The sequence below is a fragment of the Anas platyrhynchos genome, chromosome 5 (genome assembly GCF_047663525.1).
Source record: "Anas platyrhynchos isolate ZD024472 breed Pekin duck chromosome 5, IASCAAS_PekinDuck_T2T, whole genome shotgun sequence".
In the NCBI taxonomy this organism is placed as follows: Eukaryota; Metazoa; Chordata; class Aves; order Anseriformes; family Anatidae; genus Anas; species Anas platyrhynchos.
This window is the reverse complement of record NC_092591.1, coordinates 63,407,923-63,426,791: the sequence shown is the minus strand read 5'-3', so window position 1 is coordinate 63,426,791 and position 18,869 is coordinate 63,407,923. Positions and strand designations below refer to the sequence as shown.

The following is an 18,869-nucleotide window of genomic DNA, read 5'->3' as shown; positions in this document are numbered from 1 at the left end:
TAATGAATCTGTAGGTTGCAGCTCCTAGTCTTAGGAGTCCTGAAATAGACGGAGAAATTAAAAATGTAAGTGGAGACATTCCAAGACACAATGATTTTTAGCTTTGAATTCTAACCTGTTATCCAAATGAAACCTGTGTTATCTGTCAGTTTATTCCTGTTGTTGCCTGTTAAGTCCTTGCAAAGATTATCTTGAATACTGAATTCAAAGGGAACTATCTTTAGTGTGTACAGTTTATTACATCTCCCTGACTAATTCTAAGATGTGTTGGGTTTTTCCCATTTTCTTCAGATTTTGCAATCCTGTATATATTTCAATGAAATTTTCTAAACTTCTTGTTTCAGACAGTATTTTATCTTGTTTAAAACAATTTCTCATATTTCTTAGTACAACAGATATTATTGCTTAACTCTCTCTCTGTCTTTTTTTTTGTTTCTTCAGTTTTGCCAACCTGGAGGATGGCAGCTTTCAAAAGAGAGAAAACAGCCAACGTTCTTTGTGGTGGTTTTGACTGATATAGACTCAGAGAGACACTACTGTTCCTGCTTAACTTTCTATGAAGCAGAGATTAATCTGCAGGTAAAGTCTTCACAATAAGTTATAAAAATGCAGAAAAAAGTGTCTAGAAATAGAAGATTAATAATTTTAGAAAGTATATTTATCTTCTTGGTAAGAATGTATTGTTCTGTCATATATAAACGTGTGTATTTTTCTTCCAAGGTAAACTTGATGTGCTTGTTTGTGTTTTTGTTGTTGTTTTTATCTGCTTAAACAAACAAACACCTTAATAAAATTGAGAATGAGACTCGTAGAAAATCCCAGGTTGGAAGGGACCTCAGAAGTCATCTGGTCCATCTTAAATGCTGAAAGCAGGGCCTAGGCAAGATAGTCTAACACCTTGTCTAGCCAAGCTTTAAAGGTCTCAAGTGTTAGAGAATCCACCACATCCTTGAGGAGGTTTTTCTAATATTCCAATGATTGATTGCTCTCACAGTAAAAAAAAATAAATAATATATATATTTAAAAAATCCTCCTCTTATGTCCAATTAGAATCTTCCCTGGTATAAATTGTACCCATTGCCCCATGTTTTCAACAAAAGGCTTTTCTTTTCTCCACCATATGCTTTTTTATTTTTTGCTACCATTTGTTTTGATTTTGTTAATAGGACGGTCAACAAAATGTTCCTTTCATTTACTTCTGTGTTTAACATAGCAGGAATGATTCTCATTTGCTTTAAGATAAAGGTTTATTAACTTCTGCTCCCTCTGCTGGACATCTCTATCAGACTAGCACAGGATAAATGTGTGCACGTATGCTGTAATGTTACATACATATTTCTGGAAGCGCATTTATTGGCAAGACTGGTGTGGGTGTAAATAGCAAGACTGTAAAACTGATAGAGTGATTCTTCAGCTTTTAGGTAGGTCAGATTTTGGGTGTCAGCTACTTGGCAATGTTTGTTTTAAACATGCATTTAATTAATTTTGGGCAACCTCAGTCTTTCAAAAATAGACATTTTGTTTCCCATTTGATGTAAAGTACTTCACAGAATCTATGCTATGACTTAATACTTGGAATCTTTAGTTGCTAGAACCTAGGGAAAACCTAATCCAGTCTGTAATTGTGGACTGTTATGTTTTGAAATATTTTCTTTCCAACATGAAAAATCAAAAATAAGTAAAGTCTTGGCATTACGAATATTAAAAAAAATTAGTTAAAATTACCTAAGGGGCTAAGTAAAATTGTTGTCTATTTTAGTGAAGAACTGTAACACCATTAATTATTTGAAGAACATGCTTTTAGTGATCCAAATGTATTCTGTTTGATAATGGTGTTGAAATCCTTCTCTGCCTTGTAGAATAAATAATAGATGTGGAGTAGCAATAATATTGTGCTTTTTCTAGGCACAATTGGAAGCCAGAAAATAATAATTGTTCTTATTTCATTAACACTACAGTTTAAATGGCTATTTTGTACATTATTGGAAGGAGCTAAAAGCAGAAATGTAACTGAAGAGTAGATATATTTTAGCGTAGATTAGCTGACATCTTCCTATTGATATCTGTCATCTCTCCTTTACTTAATAAGTAAAGAGTGAAACATTCTACAGTAATTCTTTCCCAGCTGATAAAAATTTACAATGGTTGACTCTTCTTGCACTCTATGTATTTCATAACATATACTAAATTTAGCAAACTTGTTATTTATCCTGTGGTTTCTAGCAGCTGCTTTTGATTCATGATCCACATCTTCCAAGTAATGCTCATCACAAAACATCCAGTATTAACTAAAAGGTTATTTTCTTATATTGCCTAAGTAGTAAAAAAAAAATAAAATAAAATAAAAATAAAATAAAATAAAATAAATTTGAGAGCAGCAGGATGTTGGTTCTCATAATGCCATTCCTGGCTGTGTTGTAAAGAATGCATATTTTTCAGATGAACTTGCTGTGGTGAAATTTATTCTATGACTGTTTTGTTTATAGCCAAACTTCCTGTTTCTTTCTAAAACCCAAAGAGAATAATTGAACGTGCCCTGTTACATGGTCATTAGACAAGAATTCAGCACATGTACAATCTGTAATGAAACATAAGCTTATGAAGCATTGGGCTACAAAAGTGATGTTGATTTAACCATTCACTTGCACACCTTATTAAACAAACAATCCAGGAAACAGTGTCCGTGATTTACAATGAAATCTGGACAGTGCTTTTCACAGTTAAATTCCGTTCAGTTTTTAACCTAATAATATAACAGACTATGACAAAGATTCAGTTTCCAAAAGGAATGTCTCTTTCCTTCCTAGTTAGCCTGCACCAGGTAAATCTTGCACGTATTTAGGATTGGTCAGATTTCAGCCAGTGTAGATATGCTCTTTGACTTGGCAGAATCATCTTCAGAAAACACCAAAACCCCAAGCCTTGGAAGTTTCTGTGGTTAATTAAACTGCAAAGTGAAAGCAAGCTTATTTCTGTGCTTTTGAATGGTAGAGAAGTAGAGAACATTTTTTGAGCCTCCTGCATAAAAATACAATAATCTTTTTGACACAATTTGTCAAGCTTGGCCAGAGAAGTCTATCACTCTCACTCCAGTTGCTTTCATTACTGCTTCAGCTGTTTGTCACAGGATAGTTAGTATACATATGCCATCTGAAAAGTAAGGAGACTGTACTCACATGGTGTCTCTTAGGTTTACCTGTGATAGTCTAGGATACAAGGTTAATGTAGCAATTGTCAAAGCTCTATGCAGGAGCGTACAGGAAAAAGTATTGTCCTTCGTATCTCTGAAAGCCCTGGATTCAGTTAATCTCTTGGCAGTTGCTTGTCATTACAACTTTTCCAGAGATGATAAAAGCGCAGGTTCTAATAATCAGCTGATGGCCTCTTTTCAACTTCCCAACCCTGGGCAGAGTACGAAGTAGTTGATAGACACCTGTGAATTGTACTTTGCATTGTTGCAATACTGACATTTTGAATCAATGCAGTATTTAGCATTTGTATAAATGTTGGTCCACTGTTTGATCAGCCTTCACCAAGTCATGACAGTATATCAAAAAGATCAACGTTACATCTAGTCTGATTAATACTCCAAATCTGTACTCATGAAGAAGATAAACATATGATAGTCCATTACATAGGGAATAGAACTCACTTCTTTCCATGAATACAGGTGATGCAGCTTTCCCATTTAATCCCCTGTGAATTGTTATAAGATGCTAGTCTCATTTAATTGTTCCAATAACAATTGTAAAGTGTATATAAGGATAAGTTCCTCATCTGAAATTAAAACTAAGCATTTGAAAATTTGACCCTAACAGGAATCTAAAATTGGGAACCTGACTGACCGATCATTAGACTACGAGGTAGTCTAATAATCAATCAACAGTGGCAAAGACAGTTTAAAGACTTGTTCCGTTTAATTAAAAGCAGTTTAATATGCAAGATTTCTCTCTCACCTCAAGTTTCTACCAATATAAACGTAAAGAAATCTGAGATACTGTGCCAGTGTCTCCTTGCTTCCTGCTTTTATTTGTCTCCAATTGGTCTAATCCGCCTTCACGTCTGCCTTAAGAGATCCTCTTAAGCATGCTTTAGAGATGCTCAGACAAATAAAGCTGGATGCCATACTGACTTGCGTGTATCTACAAGAATTAGGAGGAGGAGGACAATAAGTCAAAAACACTCCCACTGCTTCTTCCCACACAGTGCTTTCAGGTTTTTTTGCATTACTGTATTTTGATCCTTGTTGTCCACTCTCTTGCTGTAAATTGTCATTAATTTGAAGAAAACCTCATCCTCTAAACCGAAGTGTAGTATATATTCCTTGTTATTCTTCTGGTGACTGAAGCTGAAAGTTGTTAAGAGCCAGAGGTTATGCAGAAGAATCATAAGGTACATCTACATAATTCACCCATAAAACTCAGTTACTCTGTGTGTAACTTTATTTACTGTCCAAAAAAAATTGCACACGTGTAGTTATTTCTAACATCAATTTCTGGATGTTACCACTTAACACACAAAGACTTGATTAATATATTTGCCTCAGAAGTTACTTCTGTCTACTTCGGTGGTGCTTCCTACAAAATGCAGTCAGAATTTATGCTAACAGCCCTTGGGAAGAGCACCATAGGTGGAATCTTTAAAAACAACAACAAACAAACAAAACAAACAACAAAAAAAGCACATTGACTTGCATCATTGGGAACTTAATGTTCAAATTGTATATTGCTTTGTGCTTTGGAAAAAAATATCCTCACCCTAACCCCACCATCAACAATGATTTACGTTAGCAACTGAGCCTGTGCAAATGCATTTCTTGCATTTCAGAAATTCTGTTCAATGCGATCAGCAAGAAACTTCAAGTGTTAGTTTCTGACAGTCTTACTACAATGTTTTATCAGTCTTAAGTCTATATGTGTTAAAACATTGTGATCACAAGGTTAGGAAGAGTAAATGTATCACTGACAAATGCAAGTAAGCAGTAATTCGTGTCTCCTATTTCCTCTCATTCACGTTCTCTTCTTCTTTCTGCCCCCTTGCAAATACAGGAAAAAGAAATTGTAAAAATCCCAAAGCAGAAAATGGCAGATTAACAACATTCACAAATATTTCCTGAGTCAAAGGAAAATCTGCCAACAAAATGACATCATGCTTCATAAAGTTTTAATTTTTACGCTTGGACTGTAGAGTTGGTGATCCTACTGTGCTAAAGCACATGCTACTTGATGAGTCACTGATGTTTGGTTTTGAGCAGAGAATGCGAACACTCAGTTCAGTTGTATCCTTGTTGAAATGTGAAACCTGATCTTCTTTTGGGTATTATATTAGTGTGTTGTTAAGATGAAGCTTAATAATTTTGTGAACATCCCAAATGTTAAACTTATCCTGAAAGTGACCTTATTATCAGTGCCTCAAAAGACATTCTGTAGGGGGTGGGGTGGGGGGTAGACCATTTTAAAATAATCAACATCTTTCTAAATCTGTTGAGAAATGGATATTATGGAAACATGCAGAGATCAAAGCAGTGCCTTCTTCCCTTCCTGTAAAAGGTAAAATTACTGCTAATGTTCTGTATGATAAGAAATTGCCTTGTATTTTGAATATCAAATTATATGTTTAAGCTCGTCTCTAAACCAGAATTTAAAGTTAAGGTGAGAATGAATGAAGAAAATAATATTTTCATCTTTCTAGTAACCGTGGCAGTAATTTATCCTGTCCCGTTTATGTCCTGTGTGTGCGCTTGTGCATTTACGCACCTTCTTCCCAATTAGATTTCATGTTATTGCAGGGTGCAAAGGCTTATTTTGGGTAAAGGTAGTCGTCATGTCTTTACTCTTGCATGGAGTCTACACAGTAGCCCATGGACTTCTGGCATTTATGTCGCATCTACATGTGCCTTGTACCTTGGAATTCCCAGATCTTTTGGCATGTACGTGGGCTAATGGCCCACTCAAGAATGTGTTAAGTGGTATACATATCGTAGATGCTACTGGTGTAAATTTTATGTAATGCTGGAAGGTGCAATGGGAACTCCTTATTTTCCTATAGGAGTACTCTGCAGTGTCAACAGTATTTAGGGAGTGAATGAATTGATTGTTACAGGGGCTTGAGGTTACTGTATTTGGTAAGTTTACCGTCTGATCTTCACATAAGCTTCTATCTTTGGTCGTTTGTTTTTGTAGTTAATGGAGTTGCTATTGTGAATTGGTACAATTTACTATCTCGTTCTGAAAGTATTAAATCAAGATAATGGCTTTTTTTTGCTAGTATAATTATTCCAGTATAAATGTAGCTACTGTGGTATGATATAGTGTGCATAGACAAGCCGTGAAGTATATTTCTCACCCATGGTTTTAGTTCAGTAGAGCAGACAGATCAATGCAGATTGGTCTTTTGGAGGCATTCTGCTAAGTTTATTTTAAATTTTGTATGTGTTAGAATTTATTGGATACATGCGTTTGCACAATCTGAAAAATAAATAAAATGAATTGTTGCTGAATGGTTTTTGGCCTTTGATTTTTAATAAACCAGCTATTTGGCTGCAAACAAGGCCAGCAAAGCTTAAACCACGTGTAGAGAAAGGGATCTGTCCCAAATGAGTAATTGGCATGAGATTACTAAAGCTTCAAATAATTTTTCTTAAAATAAGAAATCATGCATGATCTCCACATCTCATTTACTGTGCTGTTAGTAGAAAAACAAAGGGCTTGCTGACCTTGACACAATTTCAGTGCAAAATTTTGCAAAGGGCAAACTGTTTGTATAACTATCATGAAGAACTACAGTGAAAGTTTTTGTAATGGCAGATGTTCATTCTCTCTGACTGACTGAATTATTAAAAGTACAACTATAATTTCACTATCTGTTCATATTTCATAGAATCATTGAATCAATAAGTTTGGAAAAGACCTTTAAGATCATCTGTTCCAACCATACCCCTACTACCAACATTATCCATTAGGGACCGTGTCCCTAAGCATCATATTCAACCTTTAATTTCCGTCGAGTTTGAAATTATGCCTGTCAGCTTCCACCCACAAAACTGCAAAGCTATATCAAATGTTTCGTATTTTCTAACTTTTCTATTAATACCTCAGTTTAAATGGGTTTTCCTCACTCTGACATGAAAAGGAACCTAATATTTCTTCTCTGCCCAATGTTAATCAGAACTAAATGCACTGACTTGAATGGCATGTGCATCCTGAGTAGAGATGTACAATCAGCATGCCTGGGTTGTCCTGATGCCTGAAGATGCCTAATGTCCCTAAAAAAAAAAAAAAAGGCAATTTACAGAGGTGGTGCAGATGTGATTCAAAGACCTGGAAGTACCTAGTCATCCAGAACCAACAGAAACAAAGAGCAGATGGACTAGTCTTGGAGAGTTGGATTACAGTTCAGAGTTGCTTTTTCTAGAAGACTTCAGTGTTGGAGATTTGATAAGTAGCAGATTTGGGCATACAAACTCAAGACAGACATGTTGAGGTTCTGAAGATGAAAGTAGAGACAGAAGAGGAGGGATGGTTATGGTTCACGTGTGCTAAAATTCTGCTGAACATTGATTGAACAGTTGTTCATGTGTTCTCAAGCTGGGTAAGTCCCTTAAGATCACCTACATTCAATAGCTTGAACAGTTTTTTTGGACTATGCTGGTAGGTCATTCTAATCTTTAAAAATTTACTTCAGTTCCTAATGCAGATTTTGGCTAGATTGTTTGTTATTTTTAAGTTAAATGTCAGTTGCTAAAAGCAGAGCTGACATCTTAAAATAATCTGATTGTGGTAGCAAAAGTGGGTTCGTGCAAGTTGAAGACTAGCCCTTAATGTTTGAGGGCTAAATCAGAGCAATGAGTATCTCTGAATAAAAAAAATACGGTTAACATGAGTAAAGTTGGCTGCTTTCATCCGTTTTTTTGGCTGCCATGTCTGTTGCCTGTAAATGAGCTGCTATTTTCAACTGAAGTAACACAAAATCAGTCACTTCTTTCTACTCAAAGTTTTAACGTAATTTCTTAGGCTGAAACTGAAGTTTATGTGAAAATATCCATTTATCTGTTCATTTTCCACAAGGAACGTTTTAAACAGGTCCAGTATCAGCCACACGTACCTGACAGCTGAGATCTGCTTCCAGTAGGTTTTAAGTATGTAAGTGGGTAGGAAGCAGAAAGAGCTGTTATGTTGTCCACTAACACAGGAGGGAAAACTATAAGCCCCCCTTGTCCAACATCAGGTAATCCACAAATCTTTTTAATCTAATGACATAAAGCTACAGGAAATGAAATTAATTCATTCTACTACAAAGAGCTTATTTGCTCACTATATGAATGCTAAAATTACTTTTCTTCTCTATTCTCCATAAATGAGATCAAGCCTGAAATTAAGTCAGTTTAGGTTTTAGAATTGTATACACTTTTTTATTTGTAAAATTTTGTTCTCCGGAAGAAGGATGAGAATCAGAAACAGGTCAGTATTCACGTAATTGATTTTTTTTTTCCTATATTTAATAAACTCTAATTTAGGCTTAAAATTTTCATTAAAGAAAGAAAATAAACTATAATTTGGGGACAGAAAGAAAACATTTTGTAGAAAAAAAAAAAAAAAAAGTATTTTGTCTCTGAAGGTGGATAGAAGTAAATGTCAAGGGAGGAGCAGAGGACTGTGACTGTGGTGCTTCCATGGGTGCTCCCTCTGCAGTCTGTGGAGCAGCGGAGCCACAAATGCCTGCTGCATATTTAGTAATCGCTATGAATTTCATGAATGTGTCCAATCCTCTCATGGTTCCTGTGCATTTCTGTTACTTGCACTGTTTTGTAGCATAAGAGTTTCATAAGTAACTGTTTTGTCAAGAGCTACCTCCACTTGTTGGTTTGAACGTATTTCAGTTGGCATGCTGATTTCCTGGTTGTTGCTGTTTTTACTGTTGTCCCTTAAGACTAACTGTAAGCAACTCATTGACTTTGCATTTGCTGTTGTGGTTTTTGGTCAGATGTTGAGGTTTCCCGTTTTCATGTGAGGCTATCGGGTTCAGGAGTCAGAAATATATAAAGTGTAAAACTAAGCAGTAAGTAAAGAACTTGATCCAAAGGACTTTTTAACAGTTCTGCACTCGGTTTGATTGGTTCTCTTGTCATGTTTCACGCAGTGTGAGTGCTGCTGCTTTGGCAAGCAAGCGCACTGAGAAGCTCCAGTGAAATGTCTCTGATGCCGCTTTGATGCTAAGCGTGGAAACTAAATAATTACACTATTCTTGGCCTTCACAAGATGTCATCTGAAACTCATAATTTTCAACTGTGAATATATATTTGTGATCTAAAGCAAGCAAAATGTGTAGGATAGAAAATGTAGTGGGATTATTTGATGTTCACCTTCGTTCTTGCTTCAGGTTTGCCAAGCAGTGCACACAGTATGCTGAAGGAACAGGAGGCAGTGATGAACTGTTATATTGTGCATATGCTACATTGTGCCCAGTTGGTTTTACACTTTTCCATAGCTGTGGAGGTTTTATTAAAGCAAAAAGACGCTGTTATTGATTGTTTAATTTAAAGTAAAGTAATACCTTATTTAATAATGTGTATCAAGCCCACAAGTATTTGATTTTATTTACGTCTATTAAAATTGTATTAAACCGTTTTCTAGACTGTGGATTTGGGACATTGTGCCTGATCTGTTGGCAGGTAACTCCAGTTGTCAGTTACCTCCTGTATTAGAAATACTTGAATAATTAGACAGAATTTGTCTGTTTGGGCTTAATGCCATATACATCCCTTGGCTGAACTGAAGAACAAATAGTTCTCAGAAAACAAGCGAGCAAACAAATAAATAGCAGACAGAGTAATGATTAACAATGCTGATCACAGTTAATTTTTCTAAGCTATTAGCTATCAGGCGATTAATGCTGATTGTTGTTGTTTTGTTTTGTTTTTCTTTTTGCCATCTGAACTCGAATTGTTTGGGGGAATGTTTTTTTTTTCAAATGCTTGCACAAATACATTTTATTAATTTGGCTATTTTTATTGACAAAGTTCATGAACTATAAAGTGATTCTGTTAGTTCTGTATCTGGTTATTGTACATTCCAGTGTACCTCAAACACATCTGTTTGGGACACAAACATGTTAAATGTCCATTTCACATGATACGAGAAGAAAGGAAAACAGTTGGAATATATGCATTTGTGCTCTCTCTAGCTCCGTATTCTCATTTAAGTAAGAACCTAAAAACTCACTACTGTGTGTTGCCAGAAGTTGACATGAATTTTTGAGTTTAGGTGTGGGTGTGTACATTCATTAAAACTCATGGAAATTTAAGAATGTATTGATTTGCTGTAAACATACAGGCCACACAGTTTCTTGGTCAGTCTCTGAACAGTTCGCCATACAACAGTGGCAAACAAGTTGAGCAAAATGAAATTGCATCGTAGCTTCAAAAGAATGTTCACTGTTTTCTGAGAGTTCATTATGTTTTTATGTATTGTATTATTCATTGGTAAAAAGGAAAAGAAAAAGGAAACAAACAAACAAATAAAACTAAACCATGGGTAAACGAATTAAGCAGCGTGCTGTAGAACCAGACCGGATTTTTCTGTTTCAACTTAAATTGATACATCCTCAATTGTGTTCTACTTGCATGCACAATAACATATACATGTACATGCCTATTTCACTGTATTTAAAAATGTTAAAGATATAAATCTCTCTGTAGTTTTAGAATTGATCATCACCTTTATTTTTTTAATGTTTTTGATCTCATGGGAGATAAGTATTAACGTTCATTGTTGTGCTGTTGTCTATACTTTCCCAACAGTTTGCAATATGACAACTTAAAATTAGTCTGAAAAATGCCTAAAGTTAGCAGTTTGGCAGTGCCAATGTATTCGTTTATCCAAAGGATACAGTGGAGTCTAGAAGAAAAAAGGCAGCCTTTAAAACGAGAAAAAGACTCCTATATACCTTCCATGTGTCAGATGCCAAGACTGTCACTATAAAAATATGTGAACAAGGAACAAAGATTTATACAAAGATGGTTTCTGTTAGCTTGGATGAACATATTAAGAATCTCAGTATTATCTGGTGGGTTTTTCTGGACCAACTGCTTGATGGACTTGAGTCAGCCATAGTTTGCAGTTTCCCTGTGTAACTTAATTTAGAAGCTAAGTCAAGATATGGAAGCAAAGAGGATTCTGGCATTGTCAGGCAGGGGACAAGATCCTGATGAACTTCAATCAAATAAACTTCAATCAAATTATAATTACAGGTGACCAAATATTGTGAAAACTTGTATGATCATACATTATCATGCAGTTCCTTTCATTAATACAGTTATGTCAGTCTGTTACCTATTCCTTAGCCTGAGAGTCTTTTTTTTTAAGACCTTAACTCATTAAACACAACACAAAACATGTATTTGTTTCTGTTCTAAAGTCACAGATGATTCTGAATTAGATTTTAAATATATATCACTTTTTGAACTAAATGGATCTTTAAACATCTGGAATACTGTTTTGCTACCCAGTGGTATTTTTCCCTCATCTTACCTGTTTTCAAAGTCTGTCTATATGTAAAGGTAGAAAGGGAGGGGAAAAAAGGAATCTGTTTGAAAATATAATTAAAATTAAGAAAATTCTGAATATGCTGTACCATAATATGAAAAACTACTTGCCAACAACATAGATGAATGATGTTGGGAAGCCTCATAGCAGTATGCCAAATACAATTATCATCTTCTTCCAACCAGTACAAGTGCAAAAGGAAAACTGTGGTTATTAACTAGATTTGTTTTTAAAAAATAGTAACAGCATTATCCCATTTCTTATTGAAACCATTTAATTTTAATTTATGAATGCTTAGAAAGGTTTTCTTTAACATTCAGTTATTCTTAATTTATTTGCAAACTGAATGCTATATGTAAAAAATTATTAAGAACAAAACTTCATATTGTTTGTTCTGTTTACAGAATATTTTTTCCTTAGATGAGAAAGGGAATTTAAAAAGGTGAAATGTGCATGTGTCTGAAGAGAAGTACAACTAGAAAGAATTGAGTTTGTGGTTTTACCACTTCGTATTTAGCATTGCTAGAGAATGCATATGCTGTTAATACTTAGCTTCAAAGTAGGTTAGAAGTCATGTGTTTGCCATGATTATCTGCTTAGTCTCCTGACTTCCAGTAATGTGCCTGCCTGCCTGTCAGAACACTTAGCTCAGGAAGGACTAGGGCTGTAGTCACGTTGGTACATTTGCCTGTAGACCTTGAAGTAAGAGAAATTGTTTTAATAGTATAAATGATTTATCAGTTTAATACTGTGCTGCTATTGTGCACTTAACATTTTAAGTTGTATTTAGTTATGAATTAAGACAGGACTTGATATGAGGTTGAGTGGATTTGATGAAGATGACCTTTCTCTTCCCTGTCTATGGATCCTGAGTTTTCATTATCTTAGTACTGCTTTCATCTAGAGAAGCTTCCATGTTCCTTTTCCATGAGAAATGGAATAAATTTTAATTCATTAAATTAAATTTTCCCAATGTTGTCATTGTCCAAAATTTGTTGGCTGGCCAGAACCTGCTACTTTTATGCCTAGAATTTATAATTGTTCTTTAGAACAGTTGAAGGTTTTTTTATGTTTAGTGATATATGGTGTTTGCTGGAGGCTTGCTCTTTTTCAGGGGTGCCTGTGTCATTCAAGATAGGATACTAAGCCAGATGTGAGCCTTTTGTTGGACTCCTAATGTATAAGCATCACTATACAATTCTTGATATCTTGAGAGACTGTAGACTAAGTGAATACCACCCAACTTCAGTGTCCTGAGGAACCCCAGGCAGTTTTACAGGAACCTCATCATCTTGTTTACTTTGTGTATTAAAAAACACCTAAATATATTATACCGTTTGTCTCCCCTCTGATATAAATACAAAAAGTTACAGTCTTTCAGGTCTATATACCACTAAGGTATGTGTGTTTGCGCATGTTCGTGTGAATCTTACTTTTAAAATACAAGTATTTGTGTGCATTTGTATGTTTGACACAGAACTTGAGAGCTGTTCAGCAGCTTCCAAGAGGCACAATTCTGTTTTTTTACTAGCTACATATTAGTCTGTGTGACGCTGTGAAAAATCATTTTTTGTTTGTTTTTTATTCCCCCCAAATCAGTAGGTGTGCTAGTTTCCCTTCTATACTGAATCTTTGTTATGCGACTGTTGCTTTCTATTTCTGGAATCTTTCTGTCCAATGTCTTTGCTTATTTTTCGTCCTGCTGTGTCATGTTGAGAATAAGGGATCTTTGCATGATTAAACAATTTGGTTATTTGCTTTGTTTTTATGCAATTTTATTAAAGAATGGGCAAGGAAAGAATTCTGTACCTAAGTGTCGCAACTTTGTGCAGTGATTTTTACCAGTTGTTTATGACATTTAACTTCGCATAACTGATACTCCATTTTGGAATACCAAACTCAAGTAAGTATAATAAAGGTTATTTGAAGTGTGGCTAATGATCATAATGCTACCTGTAATTATCTGAAATTATAAATATGAAATAAACTGCTCATCACTTCAGGTATGCATGTCAGAGCCTGAATTTCTTCTGTTCAGAAGGAGCAAGGGTCAAGACAAAAGAGAGTTAGCAACAGGAGCTCTGTATTTTGGCTTATAGTAACTGAATGTTTTTCATAATTAAATTATTTATAAAGTCATTCAAAGTAATTATATATTTTTTTTTCCAATTTCTAATTGCATACATTCATTTCCTTAAAGATACCATACATTCTGAATTGAGGTAGTAGAATAAAGTTCATTCACAGCATTCCTGGCATTTCAGACAATTTTATCAGGTTTGTTTCTTTTAGGAGAAAAGCAAAGTTGGATTTATTTATTTATTTGTTTATTTTTAATAAACTGAAGTGCTGACCAGGAACATGATAGAAATAGAAGGCCGATATTTCATGTTGTCAGATGGAAAGGGAAGTCATTTTTCTCGTGTTCCCAATTAAGATAGGACAGTGATTTTTGCTTAAAAGAATGCTCGTTTGGAGGAACAAATAATACACTTGGAAATTTGGTGGGTGGTGTAGGAGTGGAGAGATTACATGCAAAAATTGGAACGAGCATACTGTCATTTGAAACTCAGTTAATGAATTTGTCAAAGAATGTGAGGAATTTCAGAAATTAGAATAATTAGTGACATCTTTCGTTTTGGCTAGGAGTTAATAATAAAGTATTTGTGACTGAAAAATAAGTGCTGGCAAGGAGGTTATAGCAAGTTGCACAATACCGTGAACAACTGCAAGTTTATCTGCATTGTGCCATTCTGTTTTTTTCTAACCGGAAACATAGTGGTTCTTAAGTTTGAGAAATTGAGAAATTTATTGAGAAATTTGAACTACTTTTCTTGTGAAGAAATTCCAAATTTGTTGGATCAGGCTGGAGATGACTATGTAGATCCAGATATAGATATCTGTATTCTTTGTCTCAGGAAACTTTATTTACACCAGTGCATGGCTTTATAGATGAGTTTCAGTAGGTTTAACTACATCTAGAAGGTTTTAGAAAGTTCAGGTAACCATTGGAATGATCTCCTCTTAGTTGACTTCATTACTAGTTTCAAACAAGGCATACACTTCTTTTCTAGTTAAGTCTTTTTGAAATCCCGAGAAATGTGGACTTACAAGAATGCTAAAATTTTACCTAGAGATGGCTTATTAATTGAAATGTTTCTGTTTTCAAGGGAACAAAAGAAACCGAAGGTGAAGAGGAGTCTGGTTTAATTCCGCCTGCTGAAGTATTTGCTCCTAAAAGTTTGGTGTTGGTGTCCAGACTAGATTATCCAGAAATTTTCAGGGTAAAGAATTTACCATTGCTATTTATAATCTCTGTCAGCAGACAAATCTGTTTTTAATGAATAGCAGTCACAGTACTCTGATTTAAAGCATCTCAGGACTGATTTGGGAATTTAACAGCAAAAGCAGAGCTTAGATTGAACTAGATAAAATTCAATGTTTATGATAGTAAATAGCCCCTACAGGTTAAAGCAGTGCTTTTTTTTTTTTTTTTTTTTTTTTTTTTTTTTTTTTTTAAAACTCCAAGTACTTTTAAATCTATGTAGAAGACAAAATAGAGATTTTTCTGGGCTCAGATTACTATATATTGAAGTAAATTATTAAGACAAAAAATAACTTGCTTAAGTAAAAATAACACATTAATGATAATTGATTAAATATATAGTGATAAGTCAATAGTGGAATCCTAGTTTTCTTTCATTTATAAGGTAAACATGTCAGAGCTTCTTCCAGATAGAATTAAGATTCATAACGGAGATTTAGGATCTTGGATCGCTTTCAGCTGATGAGATACAGTTTATGGGAGAAATTAAGAGCTTAAATTTGTATTAAGCTAATATATATTATAATATATACTTCAGTTTACAGATCAAGGGAGGAAAATCATTCAACAGTAAGTTGTCATTGAACATGAAGAATGATTGTACCAACTCAGACTAACAATCCACATAACTCAGGATTTTGTCTGCTAGCATCGCTTAGCAAATGCAGTGCCAAATGTGTAAAAAAAATGGTAGGCTGTAGAAATAATTCCACAGAATACTTTCCTAGTCCTGTGTGAATTACAGTTTAATGACATCCTGAACCAGAGGTGTCAATTGTATGGGTTTTCATATAATTTGTCCAATTTCTTAACTCTTGATTTTACAACATCTCATGGCAAGGAGTTTCTCAGCTTAACTATGTGTTATATGAAAGGGTACTGTTGGAATTATGTCTAAGAAGAGAATTCCTAAGATATTTACTGAATTACCAAAATTGTAGCAGTTAAAAGGCACCAAAAGGATGTTGTGGGACATAGTTATTTCCTTTTATTCAAAGGCTTTTTGGAACATAAAGTTAAGTTATCTCACATTAAATTAAAATAAAATAACTGTACCGTGATTTCTCAATCAAAACTGAATCCATGCAAAGCAAATACTGAAATGTTAATATGCCGTTCATTCTAAAAATATGTTTGTATCAAAATAATAAAATAAAGAATGCAAGTTAAACAATGTACAGAATTGTTGATTCTTGATGCTAGTTTTACAGTGAACATCAAAAGCTCATTGGTGCATCAGTGTTTTACTCTGGAAACCAGTCAGGTTTAGGTCCAGAGAGCTCAAAGTGCAGACAAAACTATGATTTTATCATTCTTAAAAGTAATTAGTAGTAAAGCACTTTTTATATAATTGAACAAACTCAATTAAATAATGAATTTCCTTTACAAAAGAGGATATCTGCACCTGCCAACACATACATCACTTTTAAGTAGCCCAGTTAATTTTTTTAATGAGTGGTTGCTTTGATAACAACTTTGTCTTAGATTGGAATGTACTTCACTACATTATCTATTAAGACACTTTTTAAAAAAATTATATACATATATCTTTAAGTAATCTGATGTGTGCCCTTCCTGCATAGCAGGCTAACATATTTTGTGTGTCTTTCTAGGCATGCCTGGGACTGATCTATACTGTGTATGTGGACAGCCTGAATGTGTCACTGGAGACTCTGATTGCAAATCTTTGTTCATGCCTTGTCCCTGCTTCTGGAGGGTCTCAGGTAAATGGAAAAAAAAAGAAAAAAAAAAGAAAAGAAAAAAAGGTGTGGGGGGGTATTTTTCCAGTTAATTTAATTTATGAAGAAAACAAAAAATAAATTCTTTAAATATTTTTGTTGAAAAAAGATCATAGTTCAGCTGAGTGCTTTCCCTGTGGCCCGTGAGTGCTTTCCCTGTGGCCTGTCTTCTAAAGACAGCAAAAATTCCATTCCAGGATAAGGTCAAAGGGTTAATTTTGTCACTGAGTTGGCTTTTTACAAGGCACAGTAACAAATCAAGCAGTTCATGTAAGTTTAGTTTTTAATAATAATGTGTGTTCAAGAATATTTGTGCTTGCTATGGATTTTTTTTTTCCTTTGCAATTTTTGACATGTCCTTTCCTTTAGTTCATTTACCTGTGTCTTTTCCATGTTGCAGTTCAGGATTCCAATGGACTTTCCTTTGGGAAATGCTTAAAAAAAAAAAAAAATAAAAAATTACTTGGACATGTTTTTTTTCAGAATTAGTTAAATATTCCTGGTAGCCTATGCATTCAAAAATAAGAAAAAAGTTTGTCAGTAAATACACTTCTTTCTGCGAGCAAATAGTCAAGTTTGTTTGTTGATTTACTTTAAATAAATTATTCCTATATATTTTTAGGTTTCCGTTGGGTCTTATTTGCTTGGTCCTCACATTATGCTGTAGTATTACTAGGAAATTGTAGTCCTTATCATGAAACATACCTGGAAATCAAGAACGCAGCTGGCAATATTTGAGGATAGATTTCATATGCATTTTCTCACACTTTATACCCAACCTATGTATTCTTGAAATCCTACAAATCACGAATTCTTTCTTTTTTTTTTTTTTTTTTTTTTTTTAAACCCATATCCCTGTTTACTTTGGTATTTCCCTTAGCTCGAAAAGAGGCAAAATCTCCTCTTAGCTTAATCAAGATCTACTTGAATGCTCTCCAGGAAACCATGTCTCTGTTGTTTTACATCCCAAGCCTTTCAGTTTTGAAGGGGAGTAATTAGATTGTATCTTGTCAGGAGCCCCCACTTTCAGTGGTATTTGAACCTCAAATTACACATTCTGGTGGTCCACTTGAATTTCTAGCTCTTCCTTCTATCCTGTTCTCCTGTAGCCCCATCCATAAACGGGCCTTTCAACAGTGTCTTTTCCCACTGCTAGAAGAGGGAGGGAAAGTGCATGCTCCTCTGGCTATTCTGCCTTCTGCTTTCTTTCTTCAGATGAAATGGTATTTCACTTGTAACTTTAGTTTCTTACTTTCAAAGTTTCATTTTAACCAGAAAATCGTTTTTTCTGTTTTCTTTCTTAATCTTTGTGCTTACAGTGATAAATCTGAATTATGTATCTTAGAACAGGAACACTCTTTTGTTGTATATCTCCAGAAGACCTTGAGGGCCTCCAAGATTGTTCGTATGTCCAATGCTGAAATGATCAACTGCAAAACTTTTAGGTTGGACATTAGGAGAAATTTCTTTACTGGAAGGGTTGCACAGCATTGGAATAGGCTACCAAGGGAAGTGGTTGTGTCAACAAACTTGCAGGTCTTCAAGAAACACATAGATTAAGACTGTCTAATTCAATGGACATGCAAGGCTGGCACTATCAGGCTGTACGTACAAAGAGACATACAATTGTCCTCAAATGATGTTTCAGATCTACGTTGGTCAGTTCAGTTATTGGTACTGATTTTAAGATTCTGTATATGGAATTTTTGCAGGATGAATCACTTATCTGTATGACAACAGTGTATTTATTCTGTATAAAATAAATTTATACTCAATTAAAAAAAAATTCTTTCTACAGAAATTGTTTTCTTTGGGAGCTGGAGACCGACAACTGATACAGACTCCTCTACATGATAGTCTTCCTGTTACAGGCACCAGTGTGGCTCTTCTCTTTCAGCAACTGGGTATGTCTAGGCCTGACTTGAAAAAAAAATAAATTAAACTACAGAGTGAATTATTTTCTGTTCTCATTCAGCTCAAATCATGCGCCAAGAAAGCTACATGGTAAATATTAATTTTTTGGGGGGGGAATGAAAGAATGACTAATAGCGCTTTTATCCCCCTAATCAGACATTATAATAAACTTTTTGTACTTCCTGCCTGTGGTAAAATATCTGCAATGTTATCTGCTGTCTGCAAATGTTCTGTGAGCAGGCTTTTTGGTTATAATGACATTCATGGAAAAAGATTCCCCATCCCTTGGTTATCGTACGAACTGGACAGAACTAAGCAGGTTAATAAACTATTGTAACTGGAAAAGCT

The 18,869-nt window shown here is 34.6% G+C and overlaps 1 protein-coding gene across 7 annotated transcripts in view; it reads left to right on the top strand.

Annotated features, from left to right (window-relative positions):
- Positions 1 to 18,869, top strand: part of SBF2 (SET binding factor 2) — a 255,561-nt gene that overhangs the window by 104,870 nt on the left and 131,822 nt on the right. For all 7 annotated transcript variants that reach the window (XM_038179378.2, XM_038179377.2, XM_038179376.2 and 4 more), the window contains 4 exons: positions 442 to 579; positions 14,714 to 14,827; positions 16,482 to 16,592; positions 18,406 to 18,511. In XM_038179378.2, the coding sequence (XP_038035306.2) occupies positions 442 to 579; positions 14,714 to 14,827; positions 16,482 to 16,592; positions 18,406 to 18,511 (469 nt within the window). The remainder of the gene's footprint in view (positions 1 to 441; positions 580 to 14,713; positions 14,828 to 16,481; positions 16,593 to 18,405; positions 18,512 to 18,869) is intronic.